The sequence below is a fragment of the Cannabis sativa genome, chromosome 9, assembly GCF_029168945.1.
Source record: "Cannabis sativa cultivar Pink pepper isolate KNU-18-1 chromosome 9, ASM2916894v1, whole genome shotgun sequence".
Lineage (NCBI taxonomy): Eukaryota > Viridiplantae > Streptophyta > Magnoliopsida > Rosales > Cannabaceae > Cannabis > Cannabis sativa.
In genome coordinates this window covers 31,618,021-31,634,221 of record NC_083609.1, presented here as the reverse complement: position 1 = coordinate 31,634,221, position 16,201 = coordinate 31,618,021, and the positions used below count along the sequence as shown (strand labels likewise).

At 35.3% G+C, this 16,201-nt stretch overlaps 1 protein-coding gene across 2 annotated transcripts; it reads left to right on the top strand.

Annotated features, from left to right (window-relative positions):
- The first annotated feature begins 2,624 nt into the window (after positions 1 to 2,624).
- Positions 2,625 to 15,766, top strand: LOC115722932 (uncharacterized). 2 transcript variants are annotated; one of them, XM_030652318.2, is made up of 13 exons: positions 2,625 to 3,796; positions 3,948 to 4,029; positions 4,137 to 4,328; positions 4,472 to 4,536; positions 4,642 to 4,801; positions 11,638 to 11,880; positions 11,969 to 12,085; positions 12,423 to 12,614; positions 12,732 to 12,813; positions 12,945 to 13,879; positions 14,006 to 14,513; positions 14,639 to 14,829; positions 14,951 to 15,766. In XM_030652318.2, the coding sequence occupies exons 1-13, from the start codon at positions 2,787 to 2,789 to the stop codon at positions 15,374 to 15,376; spliced, it is 4,203 nt and encodes a 1,400-aa protein (XP_030508178.2). In that variant the 5' UTR covers positions 2,625 to 2,786; the 3' UTR covers positions 15,377 to 15,766. The 2 variants fall into 2 exon arrangements, with proteins under 2 accessions (XP_030508178.2, XP_030508179.2); XM_030652319.2 differs by having other exon boundaries at positions 2,626 to 3,796; positions 12,426 to 12,614.
- The last annotated feature ends 435 nt before the right edge of the window (positions 15,767 to 16,201 follow it).

Sequence of the window (16,201 nt, the reverse complement as noted above, 5' to 3'; positions counted from 1 at the left end):
TGATTTAGAACATAAACAATCACTGAAACAGTAAAATTGAATGAAATTAGACAAAAGTCCTTAAATTTAACAATCTCAATAGTTTGGGGGGAATTTCTAACGGCCAAAAAAGTTCAGGGGGCACGATTTAGTACATGTTAAAATTCGGGGGAAAAAATTACTAATTAGCCTAAATTTAATAAATCAAACTTTACTACATTAGTTGACAAAGACTAGAAGATGGCAGATGTAAAGAGGGAACAAAACTGAATTTTTAGGTGAGAATTAAATAAAAAAAAATGTGCATACAACAATGAAACAAGAAGAAAAAAGAGTGTGTAATTACCTGCAAATTCCTTGCCTTCAAAATCTATCTCCGTTGTTTTATATGAGATTCAACTCTTTTTTTTTTTTTTTTTTTTTTTTTGTAAAGAAGATTGTCAACTGTTTTTTTTAACAGAGGGGTGGGTGAGTGGGGTTTAAAAATAGGGTAATTTGCGGCAAAACCTCCTAAAGTGGACAGGTTTTTGCAACTAACCCCCTAATCTAAAATTTTGGTGGTAAAACTACCTAAACTACTAGTCCGTTAGCAGTTAGCCCTTTCCATCCATTTTTGGCTGTTAACTGCCATGGTGGAATGTCTACGTGGACCCAGTGTACACGTGGCACAATTTAATTGGTCCACATAAATAAATATTTAAAAAAAAAATAAAAAAAAATTACGAAACTATTTACAAAAATAAAATAAAATAATAATTAAATATTACAATTTTTTTTAAAAAAATTTAAAATAAATAAAATAAAATAAGTTATTATTTATTTTTTTTTTCTTTTCTTCTTGGATCTCTCTGGTTCATCCACCATCATCACCATAACTATCATTTGCATCATCATCCACAACCGACCACCATCATCACTACAACTGCCCATCTCCATTACCATCCATGATCGATCAACAGCCATAATCTATTCCTTTTATCCAAATCAACACCAAAATAAAATTAAAAAAAAAAAACCATTTTCATATCTAACCTAAAAAACTCAAATCAACTAAATAAAACTCTAATCCCTCATTTACCTTTCTCTCCCCCAGCCACCCACACCGCTGCCTCCCATCACCGGCGATCAAAACGAAGGCCACCACTATCCCGCCTCTTTCCGTCGAAGCTCACCTTGAGAAGAAGGAGAGATTAAGCGAACCCGGCCCAGATCCGACTGACCCCAGTCTAGATCTGACCGGACTCAACCCAGATCTTCCCATATCCAACAACCACCTGCAAGAAGAAGAAGAAAAAATACAGTTAGACGGGCTGGGCGAGAAGAAGAAGAAGAACAGAAAAAGAGATGAAGAAGATGAAGAAGAACAAAAATAGAAAATAATGAAGAAGATGAAGTGGTGGTTTCGGAGGATGTTGGTGGTGGTGGATGCCGATTATATGAAGAAGATGAAGAAGAAGAAAAATAGAAAATTGTGGTGGTGGTTTCAAAATTGTTGGTCTTCATGGGTTTGATTAAGGAGGAAGAAGGGGAAGAAGTGGTGGTGGTGGTCAGTTTCAGTAAAATCAAAATGGGTTTGATGGGTTTGATTAAGGAAGAAGAAGGGGAAGAAGAACCAGTGTTTTAGGAGAAGAAGAAGAAGAACGAGAGAGAGAGGGTGAAAGAAATGGGTTTGATTAAGGAGGGTTTTTTTTCTTAATTTTTATTTTTAATTTTTTTTTTTTAAATTTTTTAATTTTTTAAAAATAGAAATTTATTTATTTATTTTATTTTTTATTTTTGAAATAATTAATTTTTATTTTTTTTTAAATATTTATTTACGTGGACCAATAAAATTGTGCCACGTGTACACTGTGTACACGTGGACATTCCACCATGGCAGTTAACAACCAAAAATGGATGGAAAGGGCTAACTGCTAACGGACTAGTGGTTTAGGTAGTTTTACCACCAAAATTTTAGATTAGGGGGTTAATTGCAAAAACCTGTCCACTTTAAGAGGTTTTGCCGCAAATTACCCTTAAAAATATAACAAAACACATAATTTTAGGGTTTGTACGTGTGTGTTTTAAATACAAAAAATATTTCATGTACTGCATCCCACCAAATAATGTGTGGACTTGATATAACACCCAATAATTATTAAGAGTTTAAGGGGTGCATTGATATATCTGATTTTGATTCTACAATGCACCCCCTTAAAAGGGATGTACTGGTACACCCTTAACTTGTTTCGGCATCCAGAAAAATTTTTTAGTCTAATTTTTTTTTCATATTCATGTACGTTATAGCTATTTAAGATATCCTATAAAATTTTGAAAAATTCAGAATAATTTACAATATAGAAAACAATATTCAAACAGTCTATTTTACACGAGTATAAAATAATATAGTCTCGCGTGCAACACACTGTTTGAACATAATTTTCGGCATGTTAAACTTTTCCAAATTTCTTAAAATTTTGCAAGATGTCTTAAATAACTATAACGTACATGACCATGAGAAAAAATTTGACTAAAAAATTATTTCGGATGCCAAAACAGATAAGGGTACATCAATATATTCATTTTAAGAGGGTGCATTGTAGAATTTTCCAGTTTTTTATTAGTAAAGTTTATTCTAAAAAAAAAAAAATCAATCATCAATGTCGGCCCTCGGCTATACGTAAGTATTATTTGGATCAACGGATGAGATTCAAAGTTGGAGTTCATTGTTTGTACTTGAAGGCGGGAGCGGGACATAATGATTTGAATTTTTTATAAATTGAAAGTTGGAGTTTACTGTGAAGAAAGTAAGACAGAGTGTGTCTGTCATGGCCTTCGCCTCAGAATCAACTCCAATAACAGACGACGATATCGTTCGGTTGGCACAAACCTGCTCGCCTCTCCCCTCCTTCCTCCTTTCATTAAATTCACACCCAATTCTCCTTTCTCACCTCACTTCTCGCTCTTCCTCTTCTTCTTCTCCCTCTCTTGCTGTCACCGAATACACACACTCTCTCCTCTACTTCATCTCTCTCTCCCCTCAAACCTCATCCCTTTCTTCTCTTCTCGCTTCTCTTCTCCTTTCCTATACTCACCTCTTTACCTCTGCTCGTATTCCCCACGACCATAACTCCCTCAAAACTATTCAATTCTTCAACACCCTTATCGATCATGTACCTGTTACTGCTCTACCCCAGATTGCTGACTCGATTGTTTCGTATTTTCCCCATGTTGTTGATTCCGACGATACCCAGATCATCGAACTTCTTCCCAGGTGCCTGAACTTGATTCGGGAAGCGGATGAGATTGAATGGGGCGGGGATCTGGTGAACTCGGTCGTCGACCGGGTTCTAGGTTGCAGTTGGTCAAAAGGGTTATCAGTGAAAATGGTTTCGCTCATTCGGGAGTTTCCCCTTCTCGACAAGGGAAGGGTTAGTGAGTTTGTAGACAAGGTATTTGTGGAAATGACCCGTGTGGATTTACAGGATTTGCCATCGTTCGTTTATCAGTTGTTGGTTTTGGCATCCAAAGGGTTTTGCAAGAGAGAGTTGATCGAGAGGATTGTTATGTTTTTTGGGTCCAAAATGGAGAGAAAGGTAAGCTCCATAGTTAGGCAAGTTGAAGGTACTATTTTGCTCCACTTAAACTTTGCGGTGAAGCAGGACCCTTCTTTGGCCCAAGAGGTTATGGGCATTGTAAGGTCAGATTTTAGAGCTTTCAATCATTTCACAGTAGTTATTCTGTTATCACTCGCAAGGGTTCGGAAGTTTGGCGACAGTTCGATTGGGATTTTGAAAACAGCTCTTCTTACAGCATACAGTGATTACAAGTTTGCTAAGTATGTCAGTTTTCTATTACTTGCTGTAACTTATTAGCTGAATCTATTAGATAATTTGATAGATACATCAATCATGTAATAGATATTTCTTTTTAGATTTTTTTCCCTCTCTTATATAAAGAATGTTAGTCATCTTTTCCTTTTCTTATAGAGATTGCAAGTGGCTATCTGATGACTTGAAGGAGGAGTACCGGCAAAATGTCAAAGTTGTTGAAAAAGCTATGTTAAGAGCTGTAATTTCCAATTTCTTAAAGTCTCTTCATATACCTCAAAATTCAGCTCACAAATGAATTGAGATAGTGTCATTGTCAACTATATTACTTGCTTTATTGATTTTCAGATTAATGAGAGCAACTATGGAAGAGAACATATAGTGCCTAGCATTGTGCAGTTTGCTTTTCTGCTCTTAGAATCTGTGGAAGAGGCAAATTGTAAAGATCTCTGCCACTCAAATGGTCTCTTAGGCATGGAAGGTCTTGCTTCTGAGATGCTGAAAACTCTATTTGAGGTCCAAGATATGGCTAGAAATGAGGTTAATGCCACTATATGACCATGGATATAATATTAGTACCTCTTTTCCGGTTGTGGAGCACAAAAATGCATCTACACCTTTAATTTCATATCTTTCTTTTTCCAAAATATAAAATAATGGCTGATACAGTTATGGTTCTATAGATAATTGAGCAATGCAAATTTCGGATCCTGTCTTTGAAGCCTGAGCAGAGTGCAGCAATTACAAGGTAACTGGCCTAGATGTAACATTTTGGTTTTCTTTTGGACTAGTATTAGTATTATGTCTGAATCCTTTATGATGAAGCGTGCTTTATTAAAACTTTGACATCCAGGTTGCTTGGTAGTCTGGTACAAAGTTATCCATATCTTTTATTAGACCATGTATCTCGTCTCAAGGAGTTGCTGGATTATTTTACTTTCATGAATGGAAAGGTTGCTTCTGGCATTGTTACTGCTCTTGTACCCCTAACCAAATTCAGCCATGATCTTCAGGTGCTTCCACCATTAAAGTTAGATTACAATTCAGCTTGGACATTCTTACGTTGATAAACATAATTGATAATATTTGATAATAGAATGCTTAAGGTTTCGAACTAACTGATATTCATCATCTAAAAAGTGTTAAAATGAAATTAGCTCACCAGGACCTGAAGTAAAGCTCCCTTGGATTTATATGCAATATACAGACATCAAATTTATCTTGTGAAACATATCTGAAATCTTTTAGAATCCTTACTTACCAAGAACTTCTGTTACCATGTAACAGAAATCAAGAATTGTATTTCTTGATTTGAGAAGAAAGTAAAAATAGAGAATTGAAATGGGGAAGAATGACTGAAATGAAACTGCTCAACTATACTTTGAGCTAGAGAAACTTTATTTATAGGCAGACTTTTACAACAGAAAAATGATGCAGCTCAATGTGAGCTGTCAAAGTTCAAACCGTTACAATTTGTTTGTTGAATGTTTAACTGATTTTCTAACTGTGTTGAATCACCTATTTCTCTATTTCCAATAGCCCCCTCAAGTGACATAGGTGAACACCAAGTGTCAACTTGTCTCTAAAATAGGTGAAGTTAGAAACTGGTAAAGGTTTGGTAAAAATGTTTGCGACTTGAAACTCAGTTTCTGCGTAATGCACATCATGTTGGTTTGCTAGAACTTGATCCCGCACGAAATGAAGATCGATCTTAATATGTTTTGTGTGCGTGGAACACTGGATTGGAGGCTAAAGAACCGGCTCCAAGATTATCACACCATAGCACAGGACAACATGGCAGGAACAGAGACAACTAAGTGATTATGGATTGTATCCATATTAGCTCAGATGTAGCCAAAGCGAGGGCACGATATTCAGACTCCGCGCTCAATTTGGCAACAACGGATTGCTTCTTAGAACACCAGCTAATCAGATTACCACCAAGAAATATACTATAACCCGAGGTGGACTTACGATCATCAAAGCATCCACCCTGGTAAGAGTCTGTGAAACCTTGCAGATCAAGTCGATAAGCAGGAGTAAAAGTAAGACCGAGATGCAGAGTTCCTGCCAAGTACATGAGTATTCTGTTACATGCACCCTAGTGCTCTGTTGTGGGACTTTGCATATATTGACTGAGCTTATTTACAACAAATGTAATGTCTGGCCGAGTGTAACACAGATACTGGAGAGCCCCTAGAACACTTTTGGATTCATAGGGTTGGGTAAAGGTGTGCCTAATTGTGAAGAAAGCTTGGAGCTAGAGCACATGGGAGTGGATTGAGGCTTTGAATCCAATATTTTTGTTCTGACTAATAGATCTTTGCATACTTATGTTGAGTCAAGAAAATAGTGGACTCATCTTGGAGAACCTCAAATCCTAGGAAGTAATTAATTGGTCCAAGTTTCTTAAGAGCAAATTGTTGATGCAGCTGTTCAGTAATATGACTGACTTGAGCTTGATCTGCACCAGTGATTAGTATGTCATCGACATACACAAGAAGGAGAAGTTTCCCATTTGTATTGGTAAAGAACAAGCTTGTATGTGACTTAGAATTTGTAAAACCCCACTGTACTAGAGAAGATTTTAGTTTGTAAAACAGGGCCCTTGGTGCCTGTTTGAGCCTGTATAATGCTTTGTTGAGCTTGCAAACATGATTGGGGAAGTTGGAGTCTATGAACCCAGGGGTGTGATGCATATAAACAATCTCTTTGAGCTCACCATTGAGGAAAGCATTGTTAATGTCAACTTGCTGGATTTCCCAATTATTGGTTGCTGCAAGGGTAATATAGTTCAAATTGTGCAAAGTTTTATCAATGGACTGTATGTTTTAGTAAAATCCAATCCAGGAATCTGTTGAAAACTTTTAGCAACCAAACAAGCCTTATACCTGTTAACTGTGCCATCTTTGTTATATTTGACCTGATATACCCACTTATTGCTTATAATAGTAACATCAAGTGGTGGAGGAACTAAAATCCAAGTTTTACTTTGAATTAAAGCATGAAACTCCACATTCATTGCTTTATTCCAAATTGGACTGTGACTTTGAGATGAGATATTGTTTGAGGAATGAGTGTGAGAGCTAAAGCTGTTTGATGATTGGTGAGAGGGCTCATGTGTGGACTGAGTTGAATTTGAAGGAGGTGGGGAAGGAGGTGGTAAGGGTGCAGGATTGGGGAACACAGTGGCTGAAGGAATCACATAAGCTCCTGTGTCAATTATGTTGGGAGCAATTTGCTTGATCGAGTTTTGAGTGGGAGCAAATAGAGTTCTGTAGGGGAACTCAAACTCATTGGAAGTAACACTATGAGCTACATAAATCCTACCACTAGGATGTAAACACCTTTACCCTTTGGAATTTAGACAGTATCCCAAAATAAGCATTTGGATCAATGTTTAAAATTGCGGATTTAAGCCTCATGGCCTTTTTTTTTTTCTGTGAGGCGAGGCGTAAGCCTCAAGGTGCATTGAGGCGTAAATTGAGGTGTAAGCCTCAATTATTTAATTAAAATAATATTTTAAGAGTTACCAAAAATACCAAGGATAAATGTCTTATAAATACTAAACATATTAAAAAATGTCTCATAAAACAAAAACTTAGCATCAAATGTCTAATAAAACTCAAACGTAAGTAAATATATTTTTGTTTCTAGAACTAGAATCATATTCTATTATCCTAGAACAAATTTTAGCAATAATGACATGATGATTTAGAAATCACTAAATTCTTGAGTAGTTGTTGCCCTCCTTATCATCATCATCACTACTACTACCCCCATTGTGATCATAAATATCCTCCTATTCATCTTCATCAACTTCTACCAAGCGCTTTCGTTTTCCTAAGAAAAAATAATTACAAATTAATAATCAATAATTGATTAGCATAATGCAATATGTAAATTAAAACAAGAATAGAGTTTATGAACCCCTTTTTAAACTACTTGCTAGTTTGAATTGTTAGTAGAATGAGTCAATTCTAATTCTCCAAGTTGAGTATCCTTATTCTATGGCCTTGTCCCATTTTCATCTTCACTTTCACTAACAAGCCGTTCATCATCAGATGGCAACTCATCGATCAACAAAGGATCTTCTTCATTTGATTGAGATGCTGAATTCATCTTCAAAAATATGTGTTTCAATCTTTTGTTGAACATTATGTATGCCAAATAATGCATTCTTGAGGTAGTCAGCCGATTTCTTTTTTTTTTTGTATGTATTTGATTGAAAGTACTTGATATCGTTCGCATCCTGATGCCGAGCAAGTAAGACCCAATACTTTGATGGCAAATTTTTATAACTCCGACGTTTGATCTCCATATTGAGTCCACCATTTCACTAAAAGAAAAAAGTAATTACTTAACTTTATTATTCATACTACTACACATTTTGAAAAAATTTTAGAAATAGATTTAGACATTTAATTACCTGCTGATCGTTTTTGAAATGTTTGTTGAGCTAAGGTGAGTCCAAAGAACCCTTCCTTGTTGTGGAAATTGCTACATTGAATGTCAACTTTCATTCTGTCTTCAAGGTCCGGCATAAATCTGTTCATACAATGAAACAAATCCAACTTGACCTCTGGATGGTTGGAAAATCCTTGTGAATAATGACAACAGGGATTCAAAAAGTACGCAGTGGCATGCAAATGTCTATGCAACTGAAATTCCCATTCTCATCTATGATTTCTCATATCTCCTTGTAATCCTTTTCTTCTCCACTCAAAGCTATTGCTATTTTTTCTTTTGTTGTATCCATAGCATTGTAGAGGTAACCCATAGCTGGTTCTTTATCACCATCAACTAGCCTTAACACTTCACCAACTTTAAAATGTTGGATGATGTCATAGAAGAAATTGGAGAGCATCTAGTTGTTTAAGTGGTTATTGATAATGTTAGTACCTACAAAGTGGCGGGCACATTGTTAATGGAGAAAAAAAAACATCTATTGGACTCCATGTGCAGCATATTGTCTTGATTTGATGCTTGAAAAAATTGGTGAATTGCTACAACACCAAAGTGCCTTGTCCAAAGGAAAAAAATTGAGCAAGTTCTTTCACAATCATTAATGGATGTTAAACTTGACAAGGAAATATTGTAAAAGAGATATTATAAGACTTGCTGCCATGTTTACTTCTAAAGAGTGGGCAACTTGTCCTTGGGCATTTAAAGCTGATGGAAAGGAGGCAAGATACACGGTTTTGAAAGACACATATTTTTGGCAAGTATGCCATTAGGACCACAAAACCTTTGTTGAAGTGTTGAGGCTAGTTGATGGTGATAAAGAACCAGCTATGGGTTATCTCTACAATGCTATGGATACAACAAAAGAAAAAATAGCAATAGCTTTGGGTGGAGAAGAAAAGAATTACAAGGAGATATGAGAAATCATAGATGAGAAATGAGAATTTCAGTTGCATAGACATTTGCATGACGATGCGTACTTTTTGAATTCCCGTGGTCATTATTCACAAGGATTTTCCAACTATCCAGAGATTAAGTTGGGTTTGTTTCATTGTTTGGACAGACTTATACTGGACCCCGAAGACAGAATGAAAGCTGAACTTCAATGTAGCAGTTTCCACAACAAAGAAGGGTTCTTAGGACTCACTTTAGCTCAACAAACATTTCAAAAACGATCCGCAGGTAATTAAATGTCTAAATCTATTTTTAATATTTTTTCAAAATATGTAGTAGTATGAATAATAAAGTTAAGTAATTATTCTTTCTTTTAGTGAAATGGTGGACTCAATATGGAGATCAAACGCCGGAGTTACAAAAATTTGCCATCAAAGTATTGGGTCTTACTTGCTCTGCATCGAGATGCGAATGGAATTGGAGTACTTTCAATCAAATTCATACAAAAAAAATAAAGAAACCGGTTGACTACCTCAAGAATGCATTCTTTGGCATACATAATGTTCAACAAAAGATTGAAACACAGATTTTTGAAAATGAATTCAGCAACTCAATCAAATGAAGATGATCCTTTGTTGATCGATGAGTTGCTATCTGATGATGAATGGCTTGTTAGTGAAAGTGAAGATGAAAATGGGACAAGGCCAAAGAATAAGGATTCTCAACTTGGAGAATTGGAATTGACTCATTCCACTAGCAATTCAAACCAGCCAGAAAGTAGTTCAAAAGGGGTTCGTAAACTCTAATTCTTGTTTTAATTTACGTATTGCATTATGTTAATCAATTATTAGTTTGTAATTATTTTTTCTTAGGAAAACGAAAGCGCTTAGTAGAGGTTGATGAAGATGAATGGGAGGATATTTATGATCACAATGGGGTGGTAGTAGTGATGATGATGATGAGGGCAACAATTTCTCAAGCAATGATGAATTTAGTGATTCCTAAATCATCATGTCATTATTGCTGAAATTTGTTCTAGGATAATAGAATATGATTCTAGTTCTAGAAACAAAATTATATTTACTTACGTTTGAGTTTTATTAGACATTTGATGTTATGTTTTTGCTTTATGAGACATTTTATGATATGTTTGGTTTTTATAAGACATTACTTATCCTTAGTATTTTTAGTTACTCTAAAAATATTATTTTAATTAAATAATTGAGGCGTATGCCTCAATGCGCCTTGAGGCTTACGCCTCGCCTTACAGAAAAAAAACGCCCTGAGGCTTAAATCTTTAATTTTAAACATTGGTTTAAATACTTTTGATTTTGAGCTGAAATTGCCTTTCAACATATGAGTTAAAGTGAACAAAAATATTTGCTGCTTCAGATTTAGCTCTCATTGGTGAAATCCACGCAAACCAAGTGAAATCATCAACAAAGCTCAAATAATATCTATAACCATCAGTAGAGGAATAGAAAGAAGAACCCCAAACATTTGATAAAATCAAATCAAAAGGAGCAGAAGTTTTATTATGGAACTTTTGAAACTAGACTGATGTAGCTTGCCAATCTGACAAGCATCACAGAAGTCTGATTTATTACAGTTGGTGCTGGGGAAATCTTAGACAACACTTTAGCTAAAACAACATGAGAAGAATGGCCTAACCTACAATGCCATACAGAGGTGAAAAAAGATTTATTATACATTGGATTACTAGTAGTTGTGAAATTAAAAGCAGTAGGACTTTGATGCTTAGAAATAGACTTGGAAGATCTGTTAGACTTTGACCGAGGAACTTTGAGTTTGTAGAGGCCATCATAGACTTCACCCCGAAGAAGTACTTGCTTGGTGCTCTTGTCCTTTATAAGATAACAAACATTATCAAATTCAAGGGTTACATTATTATCCGTAGTAAACTGAGAGATACTAAGTAAATTTGTAGTAACATTGGGCACATGAAGGATATCTTGAAGAACAAGAGACTTAGAATTGGAATTTGACTAAAAAGTGCTAGATCCTATATGAAGAATAGGGAGAGATCTTCAGAAATTGTAATTGGATTGATCTAGTCTTAGATTTAGTGGGAGCAGATTGTTGTTTGGTAAAGCGGCTTGAGGAATTTCTTCAGCTTGAGCACGTGGACGAACTTGTTCATTGCGTGGAGGTGGATTGTGTTGGTCGTTAGACGCCATTGCTCTGATACCACAACAGAAATCAAGAACTGTATTTCTTGATTTGAGAAGAAAGTAAAAACAGAGAAATGAAATGGGGAAGAATGACTGAAATGAAACTGCTTAACTAAACTTTGAGCTAGAGAAACTTTATTTATAAGCAGAATTTTACAACAGAAAAATGATGCAGCTCAATGTGAGCTGTCAAAGTCCAAACCGTTACAATTTGTTTGTTGAATGCATAACTGATTTTCTTATAGTGCTGAATCACCTATTTCTCTATTTCCAAGACCATACACCGTTCAATGATGCAGGATTACACCATTTTGGTCATGCGCAAGGCCATGTTTAGACAGGAAGAAGCAGTTCGTCATGCAGCAACTAGTGCTATTATTAACCTTATATTAGCTGAAAAGCAATCTAAGAGAGATGGTCCATTTTCTGCTCAAGAATCGTCCAGCCAAGCCAGTTGCAGCCAACAAGCTGACATATCGGGCAGTGGAGGAGGTCTATTTCAGCAGCTGAGTGGTTTGCTGCAGAGGTGTCTCTATCAGCAGGTGTTTCCCCTATTTATTTGTTTAAAGTCATGTTTGTTACTTTTGTTTAAAGCCACATCTCCAATTACAGCTACATCGTTGTTCATAGGCAAAAATCAAAGAAACCATGTATCATGGACTGATAAAGCTTGTCTTGGTTGACCCGTCAAGTGGAGGAGCAGTCCTTGATCTTTTGTTGCCTCACTTCTGCCGGTATTTCCATGAGGTATTGATAAAAATGTTAAGTTTGCTCAATCCTTTAAGCCAAATTTTGTCTCCTCCTTGTCTCTCATGTTTTTTGAGTATTGTTGAGGCACTTGAGATGTTGAGCTCCACACACTAATACAGTTAGGTCTCACATACTTAAATTTTCCTGTGAAATCCATCCACATACGTATTAGTTATGGTTCTGGGCACAACAAATGTCTATTTTGCTTCTTCCTACATTTTTATATCCATTGAATGAAAGAATTCTAAATGCTGCTTCTTAGTATTATATAAGTATTGTATTTTATGCATGAATTTTTGTGCTTAACTTTTCAATGATATGCAACTTATGGTAGCAGGGTGCAGAGGTAGAGCTTGGAATTTGCAGTTGTGTTAAATCAGAGAATGGCAAAGTTGATATTGATGAGCCCTTGGATAGTTTATTACATTGTGTCTCTTGGATTTTACTCCTACAACATGGTAAAAATGATCATGTTTTGGATTCTTCACGGGCATGTTTTGGATTTTCCCTCACACCAGAGAACGAGGTATTCTAGTTCCTCATAAACAAAATAGAGCAAGTTGTTTTCATATATGGTTTCTTCTTTTTGATTTGAGAAGTGAGTAGAGTTCAATTGAATGTCACTAATTTATATGTGCTGCAGACAGGAAGGTGTTCATCTGGTGAATCATTCTCCAATGCTTTCCATAAGATTCAGAAGTTTCTAAGAAATCTTAACCTGGGAGGTTTGTTGTGAGACTTTTTGTCCAATAGTTCTGCGCATTCCCACCAATACAGACATTTATAGTCTTTCTGAAATTTTTTTGCTTACCACATCTTGCAAAATTCATACAACTGACATGTTATGTTGGATCAGGCAACTTGGGTCAAAGTCAGGATGGAGAGTCGGCATCTATTGATTTGGAAAAAACCAAATGTCGTGCTTTGATTTTATCTGGAATAATTGAAGTGGTATTGAATGTAATTGCTAATGATTTGGAGAAAGCAACAGATGCAAATAGGTTGGATCTTGAAAGGGAGCTTGTTGAATTTGTTGAACTTCATCAATCATTGGAAAAGGATGTAACCATGTTAAAGCAGGGCACGGGTACTAGAAAAGGGAATACACGACCTTTTGCTCATGATACGCACAACTTTGAACTAGGCAGCTCAAAAGTGATTCAAAGACGAAATTCTTTCTTGGCGACCACGAGTATCTGCCAGATTATGGAAATGATTCCGAAACTATTTAATCCTGAAAGCTTCAGTAAGATTGGAACTCCTCAAAACCATGATCAGCCATCTGTGAGCAAGAAATCAAAAGGCTGCTCTATGATTATTTCTTTTATTCTGAATGCCTGCCTTCATCATATAAAATTACTTCCTGTTTTCGGAAAAGATGATCCCTTGAGACTTTTGATGTATGGGGATATCAGGAATCTGGGACCCCCACTCTTGAGATTAATACATATCCTTAAACCAGTGGGCAAGTCTGAGGCAAGTCAAAAGAAAAAAGAGGTGAAGGGAAAGAAAGATCTTGGAGAACAAAGCGAATATATTTGTCTAGCCTTAATATGTTTGAAGGAATTGATAACGATTGGCCTAAAGAGTCCAGACAGTCTAGACATCACTGCTTTGTTGGAAGATTTGTTGTCAGTTTCCACTCTCGAGGATGCGAGTTTGGATGGGGAATGTCAAATGGCTTCTGGGATTGTTGATCAACCCACAAGAAACAAAGAATTGTTTATTATGAAAACTTTGAAGCCACTTTTCTTTCAACTTCTTCAACGTTCCTATTCTGATGCAGTGGAGGTACATGTTATTATTCATTTTGAATATACACAAGTAGAGACTTAGCACTTTTTTTCTGATTTGTAAGTATATTAATTTGTATAATATTTGTAAATAGACACACATTGAGATCTTTGCTAAATTCAGGTTATTTGTGGCATGATATTGATGATTGGGGAGACTATACCACGTGACTTGAGGAACTCTCATGGAGCCTGGGCTATTCGTGTCTGTAAAACCAAGGAAATAACAGATTCCAAGGTTGCAAGAAGTGTTATCACACTTGCTATTTCTTTAAGCATTCCTCCAAACGATTTAAGCATAGCACAAGAAATTGCAACGGAGCTGTTAAAAGTTATGGCGTCAGAGGCACATGAACCAGTGACAGAGTCTGAAGTATATCCTCTTTTAAATAGCTCTGCAAATAATTATAATGCCATGAGTTCTTGTATGCTGCACTTAATGGAAATGTTTGTTATTGATATGGATTGGGCCATGAGAAAGTTGAAGACTTTCAGTTTACTCTCCTACAAAAACATTCATGTTAATCCAAATGGGGAACAAATTCCTGGCCAGGCGTTTGAGGAGCATCTTTGCTCTAGGGCAGAAGCAGTTGCAAAAGTACTAGCTTCTTTTGTTTTAATGAGCCTAAAGGGTATGAAAGAAGTTTTCTTTGAACAATTTAAAATCTTGAGTCTGCAACCTTTAAATAGAGATTTGTATCCGTAACCAATATAATATTTAGTGCATAACCGTAGTATTATGAATTTTAAAACGCAGATGCTCAAGCTGAGACTCTGCTCCGATTGGCTGCAAGGTTTTACAAGCACTTAGCTCAAATATCAAAGCTTAGAATTGCTCCAAAAGGTTGCAAACAGGTTTTGCCCTCCCTTGAGTTCCAGCAGCTTGTGGATATAACATGCAAACAGCTGACTATTCCTCTGTATAACTTTGTAGCTGAGATGCAGAGGGTATTGACATCCATTCTTTTGTCTTCATATAATATATGTACATACATTCACAAACATGTATGAGTGTATACAAAATCAAATTATAACTGATTGCTTGATTTTCTTCCTATTTAATTTGCAGGTTCAACAAGAGAATGCTAACAGTAAAGGAATCATCAACAAGATTAAAAGAGAGAATAGATGTATTCCAGATTTGATATTCCAGATAGAAGATTATGAGAAGTTTTTAATCCAACTTAGCAAGGCAAGCAAAATCAACTTATTGAGACACGCAAAGCGGAGCACTGCTCGGGACTTCAAAATTATTGACAACAGCACTACAGATGAAGAAGTTGCTCCTCCTAATCATGATGAAGCTGTAAATAACAACTCAAATGCAGCACAAAACGAGACACGTGAAGATTCTGATGACAATGGATGTAATAAGAAGGTTTTATCTCCCGAACCAGATTCTGACCCTAATGATGGAGATGATGACGATGGAGGTGTACCAGTGAAGAGGGTAAGGAGAGACAGAATTGTGCAGGACTCAGACGATGAGGCTTAAAAGTTTGAAGTTGGAACAAAGTAAAGGAGAGTTTTGGTTTATAGAATGTTTCCCCATTAACTACGACCCTTTGTCCATCCTCATTTTCCATTTTTCGGAGACACAGCTGTTTCACTTGAATACAGGTTCTTGGGTGTATATAATTAAAAAAGGACCCCGAAGTGTAAAAATCTTAGAAAAAAATAGGGGTTTTTTTTTTTTTTTAACACTTTAAAACATTTTTTTTTTGCATTGTTACGAAATTCTACATAGAAATTCTTATTGCAACTAGTGCTGTGACTTAAATTGCAACAAAAAATCGTATAGAAACCCTTATTGCAACTAGCGCTGCAACCACTTTAGAAATCCAAATTGTAAATTTGAAAAAAAAAAAAAGTTAAAAAAATAGTATATGGAATAATTCTCCAAAAAAATATTATTACAAAATGATGTTTACCGGTCCGTTTGTACGTAGGATTGGATTGGACTGGACAAGATTGGATTATGCTGAAAGTTTATCTGTGTTTGGTTTAAGAATAGACTAGACTATTTTATTAATTTCCTTTTAAAAAAAACATAAATTAAAATAAAAATATATAAGAATAATAATAAATAAAAATAAATAATTCATACCAAAAAATAATTAAATTATAAAATAAAATAATATATCGTATATAATCAAGTTTTTATTATATATATAATAAAATAATTTATCATATTTTTTATTTAATAAATAATTAAAATAGTAAAATAAAAATACTTGAATAATATAAAATTATTTATGTCAAACACTAATTTAAGACAAATATTAATTTTTTAAAATATTTATATAAATTTTCTAATAAT

What these genes read in the sequence shown, in the direction of transcription:
- LOC115722932 (XM_030652318.2), top strand. Translation starts at nt 2,787, where the DNA reads ATGGCCTTCGCCTCAGAATCAACTCCAATAACAGACGACGATATCGTT. An exon ending in AAGATATGGCTAGAAATGAG is followed by an intron (nt 4,329 to 4,471) that starts GTTAATGCCACT and finishes ATGGTTCTATAG; the next exon opens with ATAATTGAGCAATGCAAATT. An exon ending in TTGTAGCTGAGATGCAGAGG is followed by an intron (nt 14,830 to 14,950) that starts GTATTGACATCC and finishes TTTAATTTGCAG; the next exon opens with GTTCAACAAGAGAATGCTAA.